The sequence below is a fragment of the Gorilla gorilla genome, chromosome 9 (assembly GCF_029281585.2).
Source record: "Gorilla gorilla gorilla isolate KB3781 chromosome 9, NHGRI_mGorGor1-v2.1_pri, whole genome shotgun sequence".
Lineage (NCBI taxonomy): Eukaryota > Metazoa > Chordata > Mammalia > Primates > Hominidae > Gorilla > Gorilla gorilla.
Genome location: NC_073233.2, coordinates 75544884 through 75570289, shown reverse-complemented (window position 1 = coordinate 75570289; position 25406 = coordinate 75544884). Strand labels below are relative to the sequence as shown.

Sequence of the window (25406 nt, the reverse complement as noted above, 5' to 3'; positions counted from 1 at the left end):
CCTGCAGACAATTTTCTGAGCCTCAGTTTTCACATCTATAAAATGAGCCTGAGGGTTGTTCCCAAAACAGGGCAAACCGAGTCATCTGAGTTACACTGTCCTTGAAAATGACTGAAATCCCGGATCAAACATTTTAAAATTTTGCTTAAAGCAACAAAGAGCTGTAAAACTGGGGCTCCACATGGCATCTTTGGGTAAGGGCGACTCAGGAGTGACCACAGCCCTCTGCGGGCTGCAAGGACAGAGGCATGTTGCCGAGGTGGTGAAGGAGGGGCAGCTTGTCATTTTGGTGGCCATCAAGGTGACACCTCTATAATAACTTTCAATAGCCTGCTCCGGTGGTGAGCAAAACCAAGTCACTACCCCACTGCGGGTGTACCTCTTAGTAGTGTTAAGGAAGGTGGCCCCTCTGGGGCCCAGCAGAAGGACGAAGGGCAGGGGCAGGAACTTGCCCGCAGGACCTGGACTCGTTGGGCCGTGGCAGCACAAGTAGCAGCGTGGGGCGGGCGGGGCAGGAGCAGTGGAGCAGACCCCAGCACTCCGACCTTTGGCTGCGTGAACCTCAGCCCGTCCCACCCACCCCCTGCTGTCTGCCAGCTTGCCACAAAACTTCCCATCTGTGGATCTCCAGGCCCATAAATACCAGCCTGTCTGCGAGTTAGACGCCAGTCCTGGTGGCCCGGGAAGCCCAGATCCGCATCAGCGGTAAGTACCCCCTGACCTGAGACCCCTGCACCAGCTCGGAGGAGCAAACAGGAGGGGCAGGAAGGCGAGGCTGTTGCCTAGAACCCAGACACTCCACAGCTAACTCTGGTGACACTTTCCACTCCCCACGCTGTGCCTCAGTTTCCCTGTCTATAAAAAGGAGCGCAGTCCTCTTCCTATAGGGAGTGTGCCTTGGTGAACCCATCTTCCTGAACAGTTGGGCCCCTCTTCTCAATTTAGGAAAAAGAAACTTCTTTTCTCCAAAGGAGCAGGAAAATTGTCTCCTCAGAGAAGGGGCCACTGGGGGTGCAGCTGGGACACAGCTGAGACACTCCCAGCTGGCCACACCTCTTGACAGGCGGCTGCCCTGTGGGGCCTCCCACCGCCATCCTTGCTCTGAGCCCAGATCCCTTGCATCGGGGCCGGGGTCTCCTAAGTATGCCCACCCCCAGGTTCTGCACCCCACACCAGCATGTGCTCACTGCCTGTGCCCCGGGAGCCCCTGCGTCGCGTGGCTGTGACCGGGGGCACGCATGGCAACGAGATGTCGGGCGTCTACCTGGCCCGGCACTGGCTGCATGCCCCCGCAGAGCTGCAGAGAGCCAGCTTCTCCGCTGTGCCTGTGCTGGCCAACCCGGCAGCCACATCCAGCTGCCGCCGCTATGTGGACCACGACCTCAACCGCACCTTCACCAGCAGCTTCCTCAAGTGAGTGCTTTTGCCGCCAGGTTGGCCCAGGCAGTTGGGCACCGAGTCCCCACCACAAAACTTCCCTCCAGCCACCAGCAGGGCCCTCCCTGCCTTCACTTCTGCTTCCCCTCTGCCTATGTGGCCCATTCCTCCATGGGACAAACCGAACATTTAGAGAAACCGAGATTGATGTCACCTCCCCCAGGAAGGCCTTCCTGACTGCAAGTTGGTTCAGGACCTCTTCTGGGGATCCCAGACCTAGTGCTTCCCTCAGATTAGCCCCACAGGCCATGTTTACTTGTCATGTGCCCTGACCACTGTTCATGCCTCCTTCCAATGAATAGTCACTGCGTCCTATCTCCAGGCCAGGCTCTGGCCAGCTCAGGTGAGAGAATGGGGAATAGGACCAAGGTGTTGGCTTCAAGCTTAATGGGGAGACAGAGGAAGAACCGGGCAACCATAACCCAGGAGACTAAAGGCAGGGCTGGGGGCTACACAAAGCAGCTAACCTGGCTGAGAGCAGTCAGGGAAGGCTTCCTGGAGGCAGTGGTGTCTCAGCCAAGCCCCAAAGGCTGACTAAAAGCTAGCCAGGGGAAGAGAGGTGAGAGGGAGTTTCCACTGGAGGGCCAAGCACAGCACAGGCCTGGGGGTGAGACCAGCATGGTGCTCAGGCAGTGTGGCTGGAGTGAGGGCATGAGAGGCAGGCAAGTGGGCAGGCGGGCGGGAGGGTGGGCCAGGCTGAGAGCTTGGATTTTACCGGGAAGTGCAGAGCCAAGAGGGCCACGGGCAGGGGTGGACACAGCTACAACGGCTGAAGGGAAAGCCCTCGCTCGAGCTGCTCAGAGTGGCTCCTGCAGGGCCCCTGCCCCTTTCCCCTTAAACCACTGAAGACTGACTGAGACTGTGAAGATCGGTGTCCCCCATTCCCGTCTCCACAGTTCCAGGCCCACTCCGGACGACCCATACGAGGTAACAAGAGCCCGAGAACTGAACCAGCTGCTGGGGCCCAAGGCCTCGGGCCGGGCCTTTGACTTTGTCCTTGACCTGCACAACACCACGGCCAACATGGGCACCTGCTTAATCGCAAAGTCCTCCCACGAAGTCTTTGCCATGCACCTGTGCCGCCATCTGCAGGTGGCCCCGGCCCCCAGCACACAGCTCCCTAGAGGGGAGTGGGAGGGAGGGAGGGCAGGCGGGACAATGCTGGAACCTCCTTTGCTTAGCCCCTCTTCCCCGGGCCTAATTTCCCCTGGGCTCCAGTCCCTGGGGTCTGCCACTCGCCAGCACTCCAGGCCCCCGGTACCCCCTCCCCCACCCTGCCAGAGGGTAGAGGGAGACCTGGCCAAGGAGGGTGGTGCCCTGTGTTTTCTCCATGCAACACCTTCCCACCTCAGTTTCCCTTCCCAAGTAGGCCTGGGCCCCTAACCTGCCTCTCTCGCCCCCAGCTGCAGTACCCCGAGCTGTCCTGCCAGGTCTTCCTGTACCAGCGGTCTGGGGAGGAGAGCTACAACCTGGACTCCGTGGCCAAAAATGGATTGGGTGGGCCGCGGCCTTCTGAGAAGTGGGCGGGGCCAGGAGGGCTGGAGGGGCGGGGCCAGTCACCAAGGGGCAGGGCCTCTTCAAGGAGTATATGGGTCCTGCACCTGCCTAACCCCTTGCTTCCTGGTCCCCAGGTCTGGAGCTGGGCCCCCAGCCACAGGGCGTGCTGCGGGCTGACATTTTCTCAAGGATGAGGACCCTGGTGGCCACAGTTCTGGACTTCATCGAACTCTTCAACCAGGGTGAGACCCCAGGGGACTTTCGGGAAACAGGTCCGGGGAAGAGCAGGTCTGGCTCAGGGGTTGGGGAGCCAGGCTCACAGGCAGGCTGGGATCTAGCCCTGAGGTACCCCCACGGCCCAGTCTGTCCCCTAGCCTGGAGGGAGGGATGGGCTCACACACCCAGCCTCCCACACAGGTACGGCCTTTCCTGCCTTTGAGATGGAAGCCTATAGACCCGTGGGCGTCGTGGACTTCCCCCGCACCGAGGCCGGGAACCTGGCAGGCACTGTGCATCCTCAGCTGCAGGTGTGTGTGTGTGTGTGGTGGGGGGTGATTTCTGGGGCCACAGCCTTGGGGAGGAGGATTGTGAAGGAAAACTGAGCCCCAGAGGGTGCAGCCAAGCCTCCCACGAGCTCACCAGCATCTCGGGTTGAGGAGCAGGATGGGAGGCTGGGCTCCGCCATCCCACTTCCCCTGGCCCTGCTGCCTTCCCTGGAACCCCACACTCAGGCCTAGCACAAGAGGCCACAGTGATCCCCATAGCTCCTGTGGAGGGCATGATGGAGACAACCCTACCCTGGCTGTAAAAGGCAGAGGGAGGGGACATGGAGCAGGCATGACTCAATTCACCTGCTTGGAGGTGCAAATACAAAGCTCTTTTCTGATTTTCAATTGGTTCCTCGAGCATCCCCATGCCTGTTGGCAGTATGTCTCTCTGCAGGCCTTCCCTTCCTGAATGTTCCAGGATTAGGCAATCCTGCTTCCACACCTTTCCCTTGGGTGCCTGAGAAGAACGTACTGGCTGCTGCTCTGCTTGCTGCCACAGGGGGTCATTGTTGAATAGGGTCTGGTGCAGTCTTGTGGCCTTTTGTGCCCTGAAGTTTCATTTTGAGGAGTTACCTTCTTACAAATGGAGGCAGCACCATCCCGTCCATGTTTAGGGCTAGACAGTCTTAATCCAGCCGTGCCCAGCTACCTTGCAGACGTTCAGTCATAACAGTCAATTTGGGTGGCTCCTCCTACAATTTTAAAATTTATTTTATTTTTTATTATTATTTTTTGAGACAGAATCTTGCTTCATCGCCCAGGCTGGAGTGCAGTGGTGCAATCTCAACTCACTGTGACATCTGCCTCCTGGGTTCAAGCGATTCTCCTGACTCAGCCTCCCCAGTAGCTGGGATTATAGGCACTCACCACCACACCCAGCCAATTTTTGTCTTTTTAGTACAGACAGGGTTTCACCATGTTGGCCAGGCTGGTCTCGAACTCCTGACCTCAAGTGATCTGCCCACCTCAGCCTCCCAAAGTGCTGAGATTACAGGCCACTGAGATTATGAGCCACTGTGCCCAGCCTTAAAATGTATTTATTTATTTATTTGAGACAGAGTCTCGCTCTGTTGCCCAGGCTGGAGTGCAGTGGCATAATATTGGCTTACTGCAACCTCCGCCTCCTGAGTTCAAGCGATTCTCCTGCCTCAGCCTCCCGAATAGCTGGGATTACAGGCACTCACCACCACACCTGGCTAATTTTTGTATTTTTAGTAGAGATGAAATTTCACCATGTTGGCCAGGCTGGTCTTGAACTTCTGACCTCATGATGCACCCACCTTGGCCTCCCAAAGTGCTGGGATTACAGGCGTGAGCCACTGCGCCCAGCCAAAATTTATTTAATAAAGAATCATATTGTACTTACTGTGTGCCAGACACTGCTGTAAGCACTATTAACCTGTTTAGTCTAAACTTCAGAATGATAGGAGGAGATACTGTAATCCTTATTTTACAGACAAGAAAGCTGAGAAACAGAGGTTAAGTGACTTGCTCACAGTTATACAGCTAGCAAGAATTTGAACTCCAGCTTCAATACCTGTGCCCGTATCCATGAGGGTCCACTTCCACATGGGCACATGCCACCCCAAGGTGACCTGTGTCTTCATTTCTAGACACAGAGCAGACTGGTATCTCACCAGACCTGCTGTCATATGGATTAAGGAAGTGAAGCATGGGTGGGAAAGGCCATGAATGAGGGGCATCTTTTGGGGGCCAAGCTGGGGTCACCCCCCTCTGGGGCCAGGGCAGAGGTGGCCCCAGCAATCTTGGCCTTTGGCTCTCCTCCCAGGACCGAGACTTCCAGCCACTGCAGCCTGGTGCTCCCATCTTCCAGATGTTCAGTGGGGAGGACCTGCTCTATGAGGGAGAGTCCACGGTGTACCCCGTGTTCATTAACGAGGCTGCCTACTATGAGAAGGGCGTTGCCTTTGTCCAGACTGAGAAGTTCACATTCACCGTGCCTGCCATGCCTGCGCTGACCCCTGCCCCGAGCCCAGCTTCCTAACCCAAGCCACACCTCCCCAACCTCAGTCTTCCCATCTGAACGATGGGTCCTGAGGCACAGCTCTGAGCACAGAGGTCCCTTCTGCCACCTACCATGCACCATGTTCCTTTCCAGGCCTCCCCAACCCCTGGCCTCAGTTTCCCTTTCTATAAAATGGAAGATGTCCAGAGGTCTATGGTTTGTGGCCTCTGTCCTGCACGGCTCCTCTCTGGCTGGGGAAGTGGATGGAGGAAGGGAGGTTGACCACAGGATCTGGGGGAGGTCTGGCCAGTGCAGCCTTGGACATGCAAGTGTCTTGGGGCCAGTGGTGGCTGCCTCTGTGCCCACAGCTGTCCATCCATGCCCGGGGGAGGATTCCAGAGTGTGGGAGGAGAACCTGAAGAAGGATTGCTCTGGATCCAGTGGAGGGGCTTCCAGAGGAGGCTACAACCCAGAGGGGGACCCCCCGCAACCCTCCTACAGTCCTGGGGCCAGAGGGTGAGTGTGCGGAGCGCAGAGCCGGGCCCATGTCTGTGCACTGGTGTGTGTTTGTCCGTGCATGGCCTGCCCTGCCCTGGGTGCTCCTTGGCGTGCGTGTCTGTGCGTTTCCCACACACACGTGTTTCCAAGAGCCTCAGTTCCTTGGGCGTTCTAAGGGGATCTCTATGTGGCCAGATGTACATTTTCAAGTGTGTAATGAGCCCGGTGCCCATAGTGGCTCAAGCAGGGAGTGAGGGCTGGGGGAAGGGCCACAGCAGGACAAGGCTGTCCCCATGCAGGACAGCCTGTCCAACTGCAGAGATGCAGGGAGGAGGCGGCTTGGGTTGGGGCAGAGGGACTTCCCAGCTCTAATTGGGAAGCCACCATTTCCGCCATCCCCAGGACACCGCGCACTGATGTCAGGCAAGCCGGCACGAGGCCCACTGCTGAGGGCCCCTCTGTCCTGATGCTGGCACCCTTCAGGGTGTCACGGCAGGACAAATAGGCAGGGCTACATGCGACCTGGCTGCAGCCTCACTGCCTGCACCTGCCTGAGCCTAATGGACTCTTGTTGGACAGCTGGGGCTGCTGGAGTCCAGAGTCCCCTCGCGGTGCCACTCCCCCAGCCCTCTACACCCCCGCCCTGCCCATCCATTTCCCTGCGGCCACGGCTGCCACGCCACCTCCTGGTATTGAGCAGTGATATGAGAAGGTGTGAAGGATACGGGGGCACCAGGGACAGGCTGGCAGGCAAGATGGATGAGGGGGCAGGGGGCCAGCAGGCGCCTCGGGCAGGCAGGGCAGGCCAGCCGGGGAGGGGTGTGCAGGGAGGCCTGCCTGTGTCTGTGCGCGTGCTGTGTGGTAAGTCCATGTGCACAGAAGCTGTATGTGTGTGCACCGTGTGGCGAGTCAGCAGGCTCTGAGTTCATCCGTGTGTCTGCGTGCATGTGGGTTAGCATGTCAGTGTGCTCGTGTGTGTGTGTGGGAGGGGGGTTGTTTCCCATCACACAGATCAAAATCGCACACACACACGTATCAGGGGCCACTACAATCCCAGCCTGGCCCTCCCCTGGGTGTCTCGGTGAAGGGGAGCCACCAGTACTGGAATGGATCCCCCAACTCCCTCCATCATCTCCCCACTTCCCACCCACCGTGCCATGGCCAGGGCAGATGACTACACCTTGTTGTATAGCCCCAAGGGGCTGCTGGGACCCTCCAACTCACACAGAGCACTCCCATCTTGCCTGGCAGCAACTCCAAAGTGCTGGAAGCCTTTCTCACACAGCCGGGCATGGGGTTGGGCCAGGGGCCGGCCCTCCTCCATTTACATCCCCCAGAGCCAGCCCACCGTCTTTGTGTGGGGTCCCATCCAGCTCTGCAGGCTGAGATCTGAGACACAAGGGATTGAGCCACAGGCATCCCTGAGCTGCAGCTGCGCCCAGAACATAGCGCTCAGGGAGAAGCAGCCCTGCCACCCCCCAGCCCCTCCATGCCCCCTCTTAGGAATCAAGGCCACTGCCAACCCAGCATCCCCAAGACAGGATTCTGGAGGAGGAATGGGGGGCTCCAGCCAGACGACCCACTCTGTGCCATTCGGCAAGAGTCAAAAGGCCAGCAAGCACTCTCAACCAAGGAACTGGCAGCCTCTCAGGGGGGCCTCCGGGTTCTGCCTCCCTGCAGAGTGATCCATGTGTCCCCTGAATGCCCAGCACAGGCTGCAGACAACCTGGAGAGGGTGCCCGGTCAGGCCAGAGAGAACAGACAGACCCACAGGCAGAGCGGACGCCCACTTCTCACCTGGGCCAGTCTCACCGTTTCCACTCATGCCCAGATGGGGGCTCCGTGGACACCATCAGCCAGGGCAGTGCCCCCAGTTCCAGGCGGGATGGGCTTACCGCTCTCCAGGCTGGGCTAGACCATCACAGGCGGAAGAGATTATGTGCTTAGGTTAACTGGGGAGGCTGAGGCACGGAGACTGTGGGACCTGCCAGCATTGTGCAGCTCCCTGAGTTCATCCATGTGTCTGTGCGTGTGGGTTCACGTGCCACAGGACCTGGGCTTCCCGCCACCCAGTCTGGGGCTCTATGCTGACTGCACTCGTTGCTGCTGCCCCCTTGCGTTTCCTGCTCACACTGATCCTGACAATTGCACATCTGCCGGCCGGCTGGGGCCAGCCTCAGGTCAGGGGTCTGGGTCTTGGTGGGAGGGCACCTCCTCCGCCATTCAGCCCGCGATCTACTGCTCCCACTGTGCCTCCCAACCCCCGGGGCCCCAGCTCCTCCAGTCAGCCAGGCCTGGACCCCTGCAGATGCCCAGCCGTCCTCAAGAACCACTCTCCCACCCCCTCACCCCTGCCACGCCTGGGCCCATCGATCAGGAATGGCTGGGGGGCTCTTAGCTGGGGAAGGGAGGAACCTGAAGAGGGAGGATAAGGAGGGAGGAAGGGGGGCTCTGCAACGTCAGAACCTTCCCACCTGCCCTCCTCCCGCACAGCCTTGGACAGCACAGCCCGAGAGTGGCTTGGAGAAGGGCCGCTGCACGCCCCAGAGCCTGCATCTCACCTTCGGAGACCAGGGGTCCAGCTCGAGTGGGAAGACCACGACCTCAGGACGTGGACGGAGGGCAATCGAGGAGGCAAGGACCATCCTGCCGAGAGACTACAGCCTGTGTGAGCACCTGAGGGCTGAGCTGAGGTGCCGAGTGGACGAGTGGTGACCACCCCTTCCAGCAGGCAGGTTCCCCTTGGGTGGCAGCTGCAGCCCAGCCCCAGCCAAGCAGTGTTTCTCCAGGAGCCGGACAGCCTCTCTGTCTCCATGGCAGGTAGGCTACGTTCTGAAGCAGAGGTGGTCTCATGGGTCAGGCTCAGGTTCCAGGGTGTGTGGGCAGGGTGGGAACCAAGACAGCCCCGCTGAACCCAGGTCCTTCGCAAGAGGGTGGGGCAGGGGCACCCCAGGCTAAGGTCTGAGATCCCAACGGGACAGGGCTCACGGCTGCCCAAGTGCAATTATGGGAGATGCCAGGGACCAGGCTGTTCCGGGAGATGAGCGCCTCACTGGGCACGTGTGACCTCGGGCCTCTCCCTGAGCCCCAGCTCCTTGAGCATCAAAGTTGGGGGCTGGACAAGAAGCCCTTAGCTTCCCTTCCAGACTTGACACTCGATGCTTCTGGCAAGCTGTCATCTCTGGGCCCTGAGGAATGCTGGCTTCTAGAGGGACTGAGCAAAGGACAGGCTCCCCCCCTCCAGAGTCCCTGAAAGTGTTGAGGGGCAGCACATTGGCTGCGTCGGGCAGCGGGTGAGCCCCTAGAGGACTTGGGAGCCAGTGACCACCGGCAAAGCCTCCAGGCCCAGTGAAATCATGAGCCCCCCCACCTTGGGACCCATCGCCATGGACCCAGGGGGGCTGGCATCACCTGGATGACGTACCCGCCCCAGCAGGGCAGCCGGGTGACAAGCAGTTACCCTTCTGATGGACTGGCCACAGGGGCAGGGGGACATCAGCCCATCTACCCATCCTGCCCAGGGTCCTCAAACCTGATGTGACCCATCCATGTCACAAAGATGCCCCCTCCCCCGCGAGGCTGCAGAAATCCCAGGGCCTTTGCACGCAGCTCTCAGGGCTGCTGAGGACGTGGCCATGGCCCTGGGCTCCACATTCTCCCCAGGCATCTACTAAGAGCTCACCCTGGCCAGATGCCGTCCACCTGGTACCTCAGCAGATGCTATGCCACCCTGGGGGCCTCCGTCACCCGCCTGTCTGCCAGTTCATCCATCTCTCCAACACCCAGCATCCCCCCTCTGCTCCAGGCATCCCATAGTCTTACAGTCATGTAAATATCCCAAAGCCACTCGGGTGGGGACACAGCTGGGAATAAAACCTTGTCCCCTGACTCCCAGCCACTGTGGCTTCCATGGCCCTTCCAGCTTCTCAGCTCCTTATGGGGCTGCTATAAAATAATAGTTCTGTTTCTCAGGATTTTTTTCCATTTAAAACATTTTAATTGTAAAATATACATAACACAATTTACCATCTTAACCTTTTTATTTATATATATATATATTTATTTATTTATTTATTTATTTATTTTTTGAGACAGAGTCTCACTCTGTCACCCAGGCTGGAGTGCAGTGGTGCTATCTTGGCTCACTGCAACCTCCACCCCCTTGGGTTCAAGCGACACTTGTGTCTCAGCCTCCCGAATAGCTGGGATTACAGGTGCCCGCCAGCACTCCTGGCTAATTTTTGTATTTTTAGTAGAGATAGGATTTGCCGTGATGGCCAGGCTGGTCTCAGACTCCTGACCTCAAGTGACTCACCCGCCTCGGCCTCCCAAAGTGCTGGGATTACAGGCATGAGCCACCACGCCCGGCCCATCTTAACCATTTTTAAATACACAGTTTTGTGTCATTAATTACATTCACATTGTAAAAAGTAAAGTAGAGGTTCCTCTTCAAAGACTTTCCTGCCATCTAATTAGAATAAATAACTTCTCTTAGAAGCAAAATTTATTCAAAGACCTGTACTAACATTCTTAAATATCTGCTAACAATAATAAAAAAAAATCAATATATTTTATGTTCTTAGCTCCCACAATTTAGCCTAAATATTTGCCCTGGCATGCTTATATTGGTCCAAGCAAACATTAGGTCATAGCCTGTTCCTCTTCCTTATTTGAAGGTGTTTTTACCTTTCTCAGCATTCTATAAGTTACTTCCTCCTTCCTTTGTTCTCCTCTGCCTTTGCCTGTTTTAAAAGTTCTAAGTTACTAGCCAATCAGGACAAATACAGAATTATGTGAGGTCCCGTTCCAGCCAATGGGAACCAGACACAGCAGTAGGGTGGACCCGTCAGGTTATAAATGACCCTGTCTACTTTGTTCGGTGTACTCTCATGGCAGAACTGCTGGCGAGTGTACCCTTTCTGCAAAAAGTAAAAAAAAATGGCCTTGCTGAGGAAATTAAATTTATGTTCAAGTGCTATTTCTTTTTTTTTTTTTTAAATTAAGAATTTTTTTTTTTTTTTTTTATTGATCATTCTTGGGTGTTTCTCGCAGAGGGGGATTTGGCAGGGTCATAGGACAGTAGTGGAGGGAAGGTCAGCAGACAAACAAGTGAACAAAGGTCTCTGGTTTTCCTAGTCAAGTGCTATTTCTTTACGGCACCGGAAAACAAGCGTTTCTAACAACACTGTTGTGCAACCATCATTAGCATCCATCTCTAGAACATTTTGCATCTTGCAGAACTGATATTCTGTCCTTATGGAACAACAACTCTCCATTTCCTCCTCCCCAGCCCCTGGCAACCACCATTCTACTTTCTGTTTCTATGATTTGGCCTCACCACGTACCACCTATGAGTAGAATCATATGGTATTTGTCCTTTGGTGTCTGGCTCATTTCGTGTAACAGCGTCTTCAGGACTCATCCATGTTGCAGCATGTGTCAGAATGTTCTTCCCTGTTAAGGCTGGATACTATTACCTTGCACGGATGGACCCCATTTTGTTCATTCATTTTCCGATGGACACTGGGTTGCTTCCACTTCTCGGCTATTGTGAATAATGTTCATAAGAACGTGGGTGTGCAAATATCTGTTTGAGTTCCTTCTTTCAATTCTTTCTGGTATAGACCCAGAAGTGGAATTGCTGGATCATATGGTAATTCCAGGCCGGGCACGGTGGCTCATGCCTGTAACCCCAGCACTTTGGGAGGCTGAGGTGGGCAAATCACCTGAGGTCAGGAGTTCGAGACCAGCCTAGACAACATGGTGAAATCCCGTCTCTAATAAAAATACAAAAATTAGCCAGGCATGATGATGCACGCCTGTAATCCCAGCTACTTGGGAGGCTGAGGCAGGAGAATCTTTTGAACCAGGGAGGCGGAGGTTGCAGTGAGCCAAGATCCATCCGGCCTGGGTGACAGAGCAAGACTCTGTCTGGAAAAAAAAATAATAATAAAATATATATATATATAGTAATTCTAGTTTTAATTTTTTGAGGAGCTACCATGCTGTTTTCCTCAGCAGCTGCACCTTTTACATTCCCACCAGCAGTGCACAAGAGTTCCAATTTCTTGAGGCCAGGCATAGTGGCTCACGCCTGTAATCCCAACACTTTAGGAGGCCGAGGTGGGAGGATCACTTGAGCTCAGGAGTTCAAGACCAGCCTGGGCAACACAGGGAGATCCCATCTCTACAAAAAAAAAAAAAAAGTAGCCGTGTGTGGTGGTGTGCACCTATAGTCCCAGCTACTTGTAAGGCTGATATGGGAGGATCACTTGAGGCCAGGAGGTCGAGGCTGCAGTGAGCTATGACAGAGCTCCCGCTGCACTCCAGCCTGGGAAACAGAGTGAGACCCTGCCTCAAAAAAAGAAAAAAAAAAAAGGAGTTCTAATTTTTCCAACTCCTTACCAACACTTTTTATTTTCTGGTTTCTTTTCTTTTCTAATAGCCATCTTAATGGGTATAAAATGGTATCTTATTTAGCTAAGATTTTTTTTAATTGGAGGGGTGAAGGGTGACAAAGCATTTGGCCAAGACTTATGCTGGGATTGCAGATCAAAAGACAAGATGTTTAGAAAAGAGTGCAGAGACCAGAGAAAAAGACGGTAGGATGGGTTTCTGGAGGCAGGCTCTGGGCGGGTTGTCAAGGTCAGGGATGGGTAATTGGTGCTGAATGGGGGGCTCTTCTTGGCTCAGCTCTCCTTCAGCAGCACCGGGAGGCAGGGTCCCACAGAGCTGGGGAAGACCCCTGCTCCCTCCCCCCCCCCACACACACATATCATCTAGAACAGGTGCTGTTTGTGAAGGGCCCCCTGTGCACCAGCCCCTGTGCATGGTCACTAATCCTCACATCGGCCTTGTGAGGCAGGTATTAAGAGCCCCTTCTGACAGATGTGGAAACTGAGGCTCCAGGAGGTGAAACAATTTGCTTGAGGCCACATAGACACAAGATGGCCCAAACATTCTCTGGGGAGCAAGACAGGCCCTGATGCTACCATCAAGGAGCTTGCTGGCAAAATAGACTTTAAGTGAGCATTTACTTCACAGAGTGATGCTGAGTGGGGGATCCTGTGAGAACACAGCCCTGGCAGTCAGGGAGGGCTTCCTGGAGGAAGAGGCATGTAGGTGCAGCCTGAAGGATAAGAAGGATAAGAGCTGGCTGGGTGATGCGTGGGGCCCACACTTCCGTCCTCTCTCCACAGCCTTCCTATCTGCTGGCCTCGGCATACTTGCACCCTCAGAGACCTACTCCCTACCTGCAACCAGCTCTGGCTGGGAGCCGCAGCTGGGGTCACCATTCTCATCAGGCCCTTGCACCAGCTCTACTGGGGCCCAAGCTGTGGCCGAGCCCACTAGGCAGGGCCCCAAGAACCCACGTGTGTCCAGAGTGACGGTTCAGCTGGAGATGAAGCCTCTGTGGGAGGAATTCAACCAGCTGGGCACTGAGATGATCGTCACCAAGGCAGGCAGGTGTGAGCAGCGGGGGCGGGGTGGGGCAGGGGCCAGGGTTGGAGCCGCATCCGGCTGCTGAGCACCTCCCTCCCGCAGGAGGATGTTCCCTCCCTTCCAGGTGAAGATCCTGGGCATGGACTCCCTGGCCGACTACGCCCTGCTCATGGACTTCATCCCCCTGGACGACAAGAGATACAGGTGCGGGGACTGGCCTGGGGCAAAGGCTCAGGTCTCAGGTGCTGAGACCAGGAATTAGACCCTTCCTGCACCCCAAGGTGAGGCAGGGGCCTGTCTAAACAATGCCAGGGAGGTCCAGCCTAAGGGCAGGACGACAGACAGGCAACAACAGCCTGAGGGCAGGAGGGAGCCCAGTTCAGGGTACCAAGCAGACTTCCATGGGTAGTGGGCTAGCCTTGGGCAGGCAGAGAGGTCTAGCCCAGGGCAGCAGGGGTTATCCTGTCATCCACCAGCCAGGTGCAGCCACAGAGAACTCAGGTCTCAACAGGATTCTCTTGAGCCTTGGGTTCCTTAGCAAGGTGCCCACCAGGTGGGGTGAGCAGTGTTGGAGTCAGCAGCAGCCCCTTCACCCCGCCTGTATTGTTCAGGTGTGACTCTGCTTGGGGAAGCCCTCATCACCTCGCTGTGCTCCCCAGGTATGCCTTCCACAGCTCGGCCTGGCTGGTGGCGGGCAAGGCAGACCCAGCCACACCTGGCCGCGTGCACTTCCACCCCGACTCGCCAGCCAAGGGTGCCCAGTGGATGCGCCAGATTGTGTCCTTCGACAAGCTCAAGCTGACCAATAACCTGCTGGATGACAATGGCCACGTGAGGCCCGGGCCACGGTGGGGACGGAAGGGCCTGGGGTCAGGGCTGGTAGGGACTTTGGTGTCCAATGGCCTTGGTGCCCAGCACCTCTGCCTGCTGCTGATGGTCAAGGCGGGGCGGGGAGCCGGGGTGGCGAGCTCACCTGGCTGGGGGTGGCACAGTAGGGAGGGCTGTCCAGGCAGGTGGAAAAGGGGGTGGGGGTGGGGGAATGTTCCAGCATACGTTGTCCCCCGCAAGGAGAGGGAGGACAAGGTATGGAATGCCCAGCCTAGGCCGGGCCCGCTTTATGTGCGGACACAGCATCATTAACACTTGGTCAAACAGCCAATGATCCCTGCCCTCACAGAGGTCACTTCCTGGGGCAAAGGCAGGGTCCAGAAGACACCGTCCCCAGAGTCTCAGATAGGGACAAATGCCAAAGAGAAAGCAGAGGTACGGAAGGGGGGCGGAGAAAGGGTGCTGCTGCTCTCAGGGGGCTCAGGGAGCTCAGGGAGCTGAGGACCTGAAGGAGGTGGGGGATGGAGGGGTCCATGCCCGTCAGAGGGGACAGTAGGTGCAAAGGCCCTGAGGCCAGAGAATCCCGGGCCAGCAGAATTGCAAGATGCATCCATGGGGCCGGAGTGGAGCCAGGAGGGGAAGCCAAGTAGGCGAATGCCTGAGGGGTCAGGCTGACTTCGGGGGGCTCTGGCTTTTACCGTGTGGGGTGGAAGTCGCTGGACGGTTAGAAGCAGGGGGCATATGATGTGGTTTCCCAGGCAGCTGTGTGGAGAAGGAACAGAGGGGTAAGGCGGGGACAGGGGACAGGCCAGGAGGCAACCAAGGAAACTGGTGAACATGACAGTGGCGGGCCGGCACACAGGCAGTGGGTGGCAGCTGGGATGTGGGGTGTGAGAGGACATGGAGGCAAGGATCCATGATCCAAAGGGGCCTTTGACACGGAACCGCAGCCTCTCTAGCTCAGACCCCGCGCTGCCATGAAAGGAACAGGGTGGCAGGCCCGGGGCAGTCTCCTGGCTTGGAGGGAAGGACTCCAGCCTCAGGGAGTCCGCTGTAGTCCGCCTCACCCCTGTACCCCTGCTCTGTCCCTTCCACAGATCATTCTCAACTCCATGCACCGCTACCAGCCCCGTTTCCACGTGGTCTTCGTGGACCCACGCAAGGACAGTGAGCGCTACGCCCAGGAGAACTTCAAGTCCTTCATCTTCACAGAGACCCAGTTCACAGCAGTGACAGCCTATCAGAACCACAGGGTGGGTGAACCAGCTCGGGAGCACCCGCTGCGGGCCCATTTCACAGGGGTGGAGACTGAGCCCTGAGGCTTGCAGCCCTCACTGGCACAGACTACTGCCCTCCCAACTTGCCCTGAGTATCTGCCATCAGTCAAGGCCCTGCCCGCACTCCTATCAGCTCAGAGTTCCTGGGCCAAGAGGCCCGGGTGCCAGGGCCTCCTCACTGCCGGTTCCCGGGAGGACAAGGTGGCTGAGCCTGGCTCATGGCCAGCCCACAACTGCACTTTGTCTCCTGCAGATCACCCAGCTGAAAATCGCCAGCAACCCTTTTGCCAAGGGCTTTAGAGAGAGTGACCTGGACTCCTGGTACTGTCTGACCCTGACCCTAGCCCCTCACCCCCACCCCAGGCATATCCTAAGGCCTCAGTTCCTGACCCTTGTTTCAGGGTCACACCCTCTGACCCATCCTGGGGCCCCACCATCTGAAGCTGGCCATGATCCCTGGCCCGGGTTCTTCCCCTTGATCCCCTCCCCCCATTCTTGCTTGCTCTTTCAGGCCTGTGGCCCCACGGCCCCTGCTCAGTGTCCCAGCCTGGAGTCACAGCAGCCTCAGTCCCTGTGTGCTGAAGGGTGCCACAGACAGGGAGAAAGGTAAGGCCCCAGGCCTGCAGACATAGTGGGACTAAGTTGTACACAGTGGGTGGGAGGCAAAGGGACAGGACCTCCAGGAAGGGGCTTCAGCAGCTCAGCAAACCCACAGGGCCCCTGTGTGGACACACAGAGGGGGAAGCAGACATGCCTAAGACAATATGGGGCTCAGGGCAAAGAGCACAGGCAGGGGGTGCCAGGCAGGCTTCCTGCAGGAGGTGGCTCTCAAGCTGGGCCTTGGAGGACTGGGAAGGGTTTGGACAGAGGGAGAAGGTGAAGAAGAAATTCCAGGCAGAGGGAAAAGCAAAGGCGAAGGCTGAGAGGTAGGTAACTTGGGAAGGAGGAGCAGGAAGGGACCATGGCAGGCCTGGGATGAGGGATGAGGATGCGATGGGAGGCCCAGAGTCCACTCAGACCATTTCCTCCCTCAGACCCCAACAAAGCTTCAGCTTCCACCTCCAAGACCCCTGCTCGGCTCCATCATCAGCTGCTGCCCCCACCTGACGTCCTGCTGGCCCCAGCCACCTACAGGCCTGTCACGTATCAGAGCCTGTACTCTGGAGCCCCGAGCCACCTAGGGATCCCAAAGACCCGACCAGCACCATACCCCCTCCCCAACATCCGGGCTGATAGGGATCAAGGAGGCCTGCCTCTCCCAGCTGGGCTGGGGCTCCTGTCCCCCACTGTGGTGTGCCTGGGGCCCGGCCAGGACTCCCAGTGATGGCAGAAGCCCTGTGGGGAAGCCCTGCTACCCTGGACCTTACACCGGGTGTGGGAATCAGCCTCTGCCCCGCCCCCTCCAGCCCCACCTCTGTCTCAAGGAGAGCAGGGTAGGTGAAAGTCTAGAGAAAGAGGCTACCTGCCCAGGGTCACAGCAAGGCTGGGACCATGGCAAGCTTGGAACCAGGCCTTCTACCTCCCAACCCCAGCAGCCTGAATACTGTGCCCTCTTGCTTTGGGGGTAACTCCCGAAAACCCTGCCTTACCTCTCCCTTCCCCCTAACATTAAACTATTTGGCATGAGTGGTCAGAGCACTTCTGTCCTCGTGGTCAGGGTGGGTGGGGGCCTCAGGAACTCCCAGACCCATCACAGTCCCCACATCAGCCCTGTAGGCATCCTGAAGCTCTGCCCAGTGCCATCCGCATCCCTGGGAGCACACAGTAATATTAAAAGTGGTGACTCCAGCCCAGTGGCAGGGCTGCACTTGCCCAGATGAGGATCGAAAGTGGCGCTCAGAGAGGCGCGGGACCTGCTCAACGTCACACAGCAGAGCATGGCGGACACCCGCCACCCCACGTTTAAATGCTGTGCGCAAGGCTGAGGTCATCTGGTCCTCAAGCCCAGGGTCTGGTGGAAGGGCGCAGAACCACGGTGGTCAGTGACCACAGGTGCCGAGGTAGGAACGGGGGAGGGATTTGGGAATCCGGTCAATACTCAAGGCAGGAAGGGAGAAGAGCTCTGGACTCTGGGACAAGGAGGTCAAAGGCCTGGGGCTGGAGCCCGACGGAGCCAGAGGGGAAGACAAGACTGGGGGCGGCGCGCGCCGCCAGAGGGGAAGACTGGGGACGCTCCTCTCGCGCACCGATCGACCTCGGGTTCCTAGAGGGGCGTCCCCGTGGGATCCCGGCTCCGTACATCCTGGAGCCCCTAGGGGAGGGACGGACCAGCGGGGGCCGGCGGGGCCTCATCAGACACCCCAACGCCAGGACCCAACGGGACCGAGGACGGTCGCCGGGCGCTTCACGGTTCGCGTGGTTCCAGGATCTCGGAGAACACAACCGGCAGGTCCTCCAGCTCGGCGCCCATCTCCCTCCCCGCGGCCACACCCCCGGGCACGGCCCGGCCCTGCCGGAAGCACAGTCCGCCTGACCACGCCCCCCAGTCCTTCGTAGCAAAAGCTCCGGTCCAGGCCCCGCCCCCAGCCCGCCCCACCCTCGATTGCCTACTAGGCCCCGCCGCCCTTTCGCAGTAACGTCCGGGTCCGGCTCCCGTGCAGGCCCCGCCCCGCCGCCCTCCCATCCGGGGGACTCAACGCGTCCCACCGAGGCCCCGCCTTCAAACAGGCCCCGCCCCCAATGGACCCCGTCCCACCGAGGACCCGCCTTCAAACAGGCCCCGCCCCCGAACAGACCCAGTCCCACTGAGGCCCCGTCTCCGGGCAGGCCCCGCCCACGAACAGACCCACCCCACTGAGGCCCCCCGACGCCGCTGCCGCTCCGCAGCCCCCCAGGCGAGACGCGTCGCGCGGGCTGCCCCTTCTCCCTCTCAGCTTCCGGAGGGACCCGGGCTGAGCGCCCCGCCCCGCCTCGCCCCGCCTCTTCCCCCGCCCGATCCCGCGCCCTCAGTGTCCCGGCCGCGCAGGACTTGACATGCTGCCCGACTGCCTGTCGGCCGAGGGCGAGCTGCGCTGCCGCCGGCTGCTGGCAGGGGCCACGGCCCGGCTCCGCGCGCGGCCCGCGTCGGCCGCGGTGCTCGTGCCGCTCTGCTCAGTGCGTGGGGTCCCGGCGCTGCTGTACACGCTGCGGTCTAGCCGCCTGACCGGGAGGCACAAGGGCGACGTCAGGTACAGCGGCCGGGAACTCCTCGCCCTTTGCCGGAGGCCACAGGAGCCCGGGGCTGGCAGGGACCTCTGGCAGGGCACTTAGCCCCTTCGAGCCTCGGTTTCCGCCTCCGTAAAATGGGTCTGGGGAGAGTCCCTCTGCCCAAGGGCTGCCGCGAGAGGTCAGCGATCCGTGTCCGTCGGCCCCGGTGCACCTGCCCGGGCGCCACGTCCTCGCTGCGTGGGCCCCTCGTACGCGTCCTTGCGCGCACGCCGGGGCCGGGACACCCCTTTGAGCTGTTTCCCGCTTAGAGGGCGGACGCCGCCCCCTGCCGGCGATTACGGAGAGGTTCGGGCCCCGCCCGGCGGGAATTAACATCCTGAGGACAATGTCAGTGTTACTGGGGCAACCATAGGCCGAATTTGGGTATCTGAGCCCCAGGATCTTCTTGCCCCTGCTGCAGACCCTCTTATCCTGCGCTGTCCCGGGCCTCTCTTCCTTATCCCCATTGATCAGGGAGGTAAACTGGCCTCCAGAGGTCGCGTGGCTTGCCTGGGGCCTCCCAGTAAACTAGGGGCAGAGGCAGGCGACACTTCGGTGGGCCAGTGGCCCCCCCGCACTGCCGACACCCCGACCTCTCCGTGGCCCCAAGAGTCCAAGGACCAGACTCCTTGTGTCTGTTTAGTTTCCCAGGCGGCAAGTGCGACCCGGCTGACCAAGATGTGGTGCACACGGCCCTGCGGGAAACCCGGGAGGAGCTGGGCCTGGCAGTGCCCGAGGAGCACGTGTGGGGCCTGCTGCGGCCTGTGTATGATCCGGTGAGCCACTTGGCTGAGGCCACCCCACCCCATTCACTCACTCTGTGCCTGCCCTGGAGCTGGACTCCCAGGGACCAGGAGAGTGGTCATGGACCCCCACGGGCACAAAGTGTGGAAGGGTGCCCCTAACATGCCTGGTCACATGCACCACCCCACACACCCCCTCAGGAAGGGATTGGGGAGGCTTTGGTGTCCTGAGTAGAGGTGGCCCAGGGCGATGGGGTGGGCCAGCTCCACTCAGTTTGGTGGATTAGGGTCAGGGAAGCTTCATGGGGTAGGCAGGGATTGAACCCAGGCTTGAAAGCCAAGTGGGAGATTGTCCTAAGCAGAGGGAACAGGTCTAATGCATTTGAGGGGACCTGAGTCAGTCAGCATGGCTGGAGGACACAGGCAGGTGGACCCGAACATGACTACCAAAGGCCTATGCATGGCAAAGGGGTCTTCCTCTCACACTCCCCTCCCCAGCCTTCAAACCCAGCGAAGGCCATGCTTCCCTGACCACCTGCCCTCTTCCCCAGCAAAAGGCCACCGTGGTGCCAGTGCTTGCTGGTGTAGGCCCACTGGATCCCCAGAGCCTCAGGCCCAACTCGGAGGAGGTGAGCTGGGGGCTATGAGGGGGTTGGGCTGTTCCAGTCCTCTGTCTACCCTCTCTGCCTCCTGCCTGCAGGTAGATGAGGTGTTTGCACTGCCGCTGGCCCACCTGCTGCAGACGCAGAATCAGGGCTATACCCACTTCTGCCGGGGTGGCCACTTCTGCTACACACTACCCGTCTTCCTGCATGGACCACACCGGGTCTGGGGCCTCACAGCTGTCATCACCGAGTTTGCCCTGCAGCTGCTGGCACCTGGTACCTACCAGCCCCGCCTGGCCGGCCTGACCTGCTCAGGGGCTAAGGGTCTGGCCCGCCCTAAGCAGCCCCTGGCTTCACCCTGTCAGGCCAGCTCCACTCCAGGACTGAATAAAGGTCTTTGACAGCTCTAGAGCTCCTGCTTCTGCTGTACTGGGGCCTTGACCTTGGGCAGACCACTCCAGGTCGCTGGCTGGGGCTCCTCCTTCCAGTCACGCCATGCCCCACAGCAGTGGACACTTCCTGGGTGCCAAGTACTTGGAGTCAATTCATCTCACCCTCACAACAGCCCGTAAGGCAGGGCCAACACTGTCTCTGGCTGGTGAGACTGCTTTCAGGGAGGAGAGACACCTTGCCTAAGGGCCCCACGCTGGGATTGGAACCAGAACTCTCAGACTCCACAGCCCAGACTCTTAGGCACTGCACTGCCCTGTCTCAGCCTGCACCTCCTGTTCTCTCTGCTGTGCCTGGCTGACGCTGTGCGGGGCTCCGGGATCCCAGAGAGGAGTAAGGCGCACCCATGCCCCTGGGTGTTACTGCAGGAGTCTAACACGCAGAGCCCCTGTGTGTGCCAGCTGCTGTGTGGGGGCCACAGCTGTGGACCGGTCAGATGCTCACCTGCCCTCCAGAGGGGGTGCTCAGTCTAGGGGAGACCTCAGACCAGGTCACACAGATAATCATGTGGTTCCACATTAATTAATCACAGATAATAGTGGAATTATATAAGACATCAACTAGGTAGACCAGGGTTCTGTGAAAGAGTAGAGGGAGTGGGTGGTCTGAGCTTGCCGTGGAGGATGGCTGGATCCAGGGGCTTGGGCTCCCCTCTTGCTGTGCTTTGCGCTGTGCTGGCCTCAGCCCCAGGGAGGTTGTCTCTAGTGCAGAGTGTGAGAGGTTGAGGAGAGGGCAGCAGCATCCATCAACAGAAAACACGGCCGCTCCTTCCCGGCCAGTCTAACCTAGAAGTGCACTTCACTGGCCTGCCTTGAGTCACATGTCCTTCCCTGAGCCTGTCACATGGCTGGTTGTGTGTCCGGAATTGGTGGGTTCTTGGTCTCACTGACTTCAAGAATGAAGCCGTGGACCCTCACAGTGAGTGTTACAGCTCTTAAGGTGGTGCGTCTGGAGTTTGTTCCTTCTGATGTTCGGATGTGTTTGGAGTTTCGTCCTTCTGGTGAGTTCGTGGTCTCGCTGGCTCAGGAGTGAAGCTGCGGACCTTCACGATGAGTGTTACAGCTCTTAAGGCGGCGCGCCTGGAGTTGTCCGTTCCTCCCGGTGGGCTCATGGTCTTGCTGGCTTCAGGAGTGAAGCTACAGACCTTCACGGTGAGTGTTACAGCTCATAAAAGCAGTGTGGACCCAAAGAGTGAGCAGTAGCAAGATTTATTGCAAAGAGTGAAAGAACAAAGCTTCCACAGTGTGGAAGGGGACCTGAGCGGGTTGCCACTGCTGGCTCAGGCAGCCTGCTTTTATTCTCTTATCTGGCCCCACCCACATCCTGCTGATTGGTAGAGCCGAGTGGTTTGACAGGGCGCTGATTGGTGCATTTACAATCCCTGAGCTGGACACAAAGGTTCTCCACATCCCCACCAGATTAGTTAGATACACAGTGTCGACACAAAGGTTGTCCAAGGCCCCACCAGAGTAGCTAGATACAGAGTGTCCATTGGTGCATTCACAAACCCTGAGCTAGACACAGGGTGCTGATTGGTGTATTTACAATCCCTGAGCTAGACATAAAGGTTCTCCAAGGCCCCACCAGAGTAGCTAGATACAGAGCTGAAGGGCTCCTCAAGTGCTGCCAAAGTGGGAGCCCAGGCAGAGGAGGTGCCGAGAGCGAGCGAGCGAGTGAGGGCTGTGAGGACTGCCAGCACGCTGTCACCTCTCAATCAACAGGACACCCCAACTGCTGTTGGGAATTTGGCCGATGACCGCTCTAGCTACTTCCTGCTGGATAGGGGTGAAGAAGGGGCTCTGCAGTTGTAGTGTCCTTCGGAGGGGAACTCTCTAGGCCAGGGGAAGTGCCAGCTGGTCAGTCCAGGGGTCCTTGGTAGAAGTTGTTAGTTGAACTCATTTGGGGTTCCATTTGTAAGACCATCTGTAGCTTGATGGCCTCGATTCTAGAGGAAACAAATTTGACAAGGAGGTTAAAAATACAGAGCCCAAAGGCGAGTAACAGCAAGATGGCTGCCACGGGACCTAGAAAGGGGAGAAGCCATGTTGCCCAACTCCAGAGGTTGGTATAAGAATTTGAAAGGCGTTGTCTGATTTCAGAAGCCTTTTCCTGTAAACACTGGGTGGCATCTCATGCTATCCCCGACTGGTTGGTGTAAAAACAACACTCTTCCCCTAAGAAGGTGCAGAGTCCTCCTTTCTCAGCAGTGAGGAGGTCTAGGCCTCAGCGGTTTTGGAGAGTCACTGCTGCCAAAGAGTCTATTTGGGATTGTAAAGTAAGGATAGATTTCATTATTTCTTGCAAACTGTTTGAGAGGCAGATATGGGTTGAAGATCCACATAAGAGAATATGCCTTGGCTGGGTAGAGAGAAATTTACCCTGGCTTTTAAAGGAACAGGTACACTGTTTTTTCTTTACTACTTCCATCTCTCTCTTTCTCTCTTCGACTTCTTCTTTGTCTCTTCCTCTGTTTTTTACCCTCTCTTTGACTTTCTGTGTCTGTCCCTCTTTCTTTCTAACTTCTTGTCTCTTCCTGTCTCTTTCTTTGACTTCCTGTCTCTTTCTTTCCTTCCTGCTGCCTCTGCCAGCTGCTTATGCTGCTGTTCTCCCCTCTCCTTCCTATTTTGATGGTTTTGTCAGTGTAAGATTCCCACCTCTTTGTGTTTTTGCATTGCATGCAATAACTCTATAATTTCCTTGTGGTATTTAATGGGGGTTCCTACAGAGGTTAGGAACTCCCTCTCTTTCCATATTGCAGCATGGGCATGTAGGATTAGATAAGCATACTTGCTATCTGTATACACATTTATTCTTTTTCCCTTTCCCAGTTCTAAGGCTCGGGTAAGTGCCACTAGTTCCGCTAACTGGGCACTGGTCCCTGGGGGAAGAGGCTTGCTTTCAAGTATGGTTACATCACTAACTATGGCATAACCTGCCCTTCGTATCCCATTCTCCACAAATGAACTTCCATCAGTATATAGGTTAAGGTCAGGATTAGTTAAGGGGACTTCTAAGAGATCATCTCGGGCGGCATAAGTCTGGACTATAATTTGTTGGCAGTCATGCTTGATTGGTTCCCCATCCTCTGGGAGAAAAGTGGCAGGGTTGAGGGCCACGCATGTGCATATTTGAAGCACTGGTCCCTCAAGGAGTAGTGCGTGGTATCTAAGTAGGCAGTTGTCTGATAGCCATAAACTTCCTTTGGCACCTAGTATGCCATTTACATCATAAGTAGTCTAGACAGTGAGATCCTTTCCTTGTATTATTTTGATAGCCTCTGACGCTAAGACAGCCACTGCTGCAACTACCCTTAAACAGTGAGGCCCGCCTTTTGCTACTACATCAATTTCCTTACTTAGGTATGCCACTGGTTGTGGGGTTGTCCGATGAGTTTGAGTAAGGACTCCAAGAGCTATCCCGGCTCTCTCTGTGACATATAAAGAGAAATTCTGTCCTGTGGGAAGGCTTAAAGCTGGAGCTTGTACTAGAGCCTGCTTTAAGGTTTTGAAGGCTGTTTCTGCCTCTGGTTCCCACTCAACTAGATAAGTATTTGCCCTCTGGGTTTCCTTGATTAGAGGGGCCTGGCTATCTCGCTGTATCTGGGGATCCGTAGTCGGCAAAAGCTGGTAATTCCAAGGAACTCCCTCAACTGTTTTAATGTCTTAGGGTGAGGATAAGCCAGTATAGGCTGTATTCGTTCCTTGCTGAGGGCCCTGGTCCCTTTGGCTAAGATTAGGCCTAGATATTTAACCTGCTGTAGGCAAAGCTGGGCCTTTGACCTAGACACCTTGTACCCTTGATTAGCTAGAAAGTTCAAGAGATCTAGAGTAGCCTGCTGGCACAAGGCTTCCTAACTGGTAGCCAAAAGTAAATCATCCACATATTGAAGGACCAGAGTGCCTGGACTTGAGAAGTGGCCTAGATCTTTGGCTAGGGCCCGACCAAACAGATGAGGGCTATCCCTAAACCCTTGGGGCAAGACCATCCATGTAAGTTGGGATGTGTGGTTTGTGGGATCCTCAAAAGCAAAGAGGAACTGGGAATCAGAGTGCAGGGGAATACAGAAGAAGGTGTCCTTGAGGTCCAGAACTGTGAACCATTCTGCTTCCTCTGGTATTTGAGAGAGCAGGGTATAGGGGTTGGGTATAACTGGATATAGTGAAATTACTGCCTCATTAATGAGTCTAAGATCTTGCACTAGTCTCCACTGACCATTTGGTTTTTGTACTTCCAGAATTGGGGTGTTGCAGGGACTGCTGCATTTCCTTACTAAGCCTTGAGCTTTTAGATGTTTAACAATATTCTGTAATCCTTTATGAGCTTCAGGCCTTAAGGGATATTGCCTTTGATAAGGAAAAGTGGTGGGATCTTTTAACCTGATTTGGACTGGGTGGGCATTTTTTGCCCTTCCAAATTGTCCTTCCAATGCCCAGACTTCAGGGTTGATTCCCTCCTCAAGTAGGGAACAACAAATGGGTAACTTGTTCCCCATATTCATGTAGATAATAGCTCCAGCCTTGGCTAATTTATCCCTCCCTAATAAGGGTGTGGGACTTTCAGACATAACAAGAAAGGCATGTGAAAAGAGCAAAGTCTCCCAATTACAACTGAGGAGGTGGGAGAAATACCTGGTTACAGGCTGTCCCAGGGTTCCTAGGATGGTAACGGACCTTGAGGAGAGTCGTCCAGGACAGGAGATTAACACTGAGAAGGCCACACCAGTGTCCAGGAGGAAGTCAATTTCCTGGCCCTCAATAGTTAAACATACCCGGGGCTCAGTGAGGGTGATGACATGAGCTGGCACTTGCCCCAGGCACCCTCAGTCCTATTGTTGGATCGTCTGGTTGGGGGCTTCTGACCCAGGGAAACTTCATCCTCTGGGGCAGTGCACCTTCCAGTGATTGCCTCGGCATAGTGTACACGGACGA

At 56.8% G+C, this 25406-nt stretch overlaps 3 protein-coding genes across 6 annotated transcripts; all 3 read left to right on the top strand.

Moving 5' to 3' along the window:
* Positions 1-630: 630 nt before the first annotated feature.
* Positions 631-5656, top strand: ACY3 (aminoacylase 3). Of its 4 annotated transcripts, none has more exons than XM_055354638.2 (7): positions 631-705; positions 1158-1413; positions 2334-2364; positions 2841-2934; positions 3069-3176; positions 3352-3461; positions 5272-5656. In XM_055354638.2, the coding sequence occupies exons 2-7, from the start codon at positions 1178-1180 to the stop codon at positions 5485-5487; spliced, it is 795 nt and encodes a 264-aa protein (XP_055210613.1). In that variant the 5' UTR covers positions 631-705; positions 1158-1177; the 3' UTR covers positions 5488-5656. The 4 variants fall into 4 exon arrangements, with proteins under 4 accessions (XP_055210613.1, XP_004051707.2, XP_055210611.1 ...); XM_004051659.5 differs by having other exon boundaries at positions 2334-2529; XM_055354636.2 differs by having other exon boundaries at positions 2286-2364.
* Positions 5657-5721: 65 nt separating this feature from the next.
* TBX10 (T-box transcription factor 10) lies at positions 5722-17120 on the top strand. The gene is made up of 10 exons (XM_004051658.5): positions 5722-5964; positions 7997-8126; positions 8440-8766; positions 13146-13413; positions 13492-13593; positions 14049-14220; positions 15315-15470; positions 15748-15815; positions 16006-16100; positions 16529-17120. Exons 3-10 carry the CDS (start codon positions 8760-8762, stop codon positions 16816-16818), a joined length of 1158 nt encoding a protein of 385 aa, XP_004051706.5. The 5' UTR covers positions 5722-5964; positions 7997-8126; positions 8440-8759; the 3' UTR covers positions 16819-17120.
* A 984-nt stretch (positions 17121-18104) lies between these two features.
* On the top strand, positions 18105-20437 carry NUDT8 (nudix hydrolase 8). Its single transcript, XM_004051657.5, has 4 exons — positions 18105-18661; positions 19324-19456; positions 19975-20052; positions 20124-20437. The coding sequence occupies exons 1-4, from the start codon at positions 18468-18470 to the stop codon at positions 20427-20429; spliced, it is 711 nt and encodes a 236-aa protein (XP_004051705.1). The 5' UTR covers positions 18105-18467; the 3' UTR covers positions 20430-20437.
* Positions 20438-25406: the final 4969 nt, after the last annotated feature.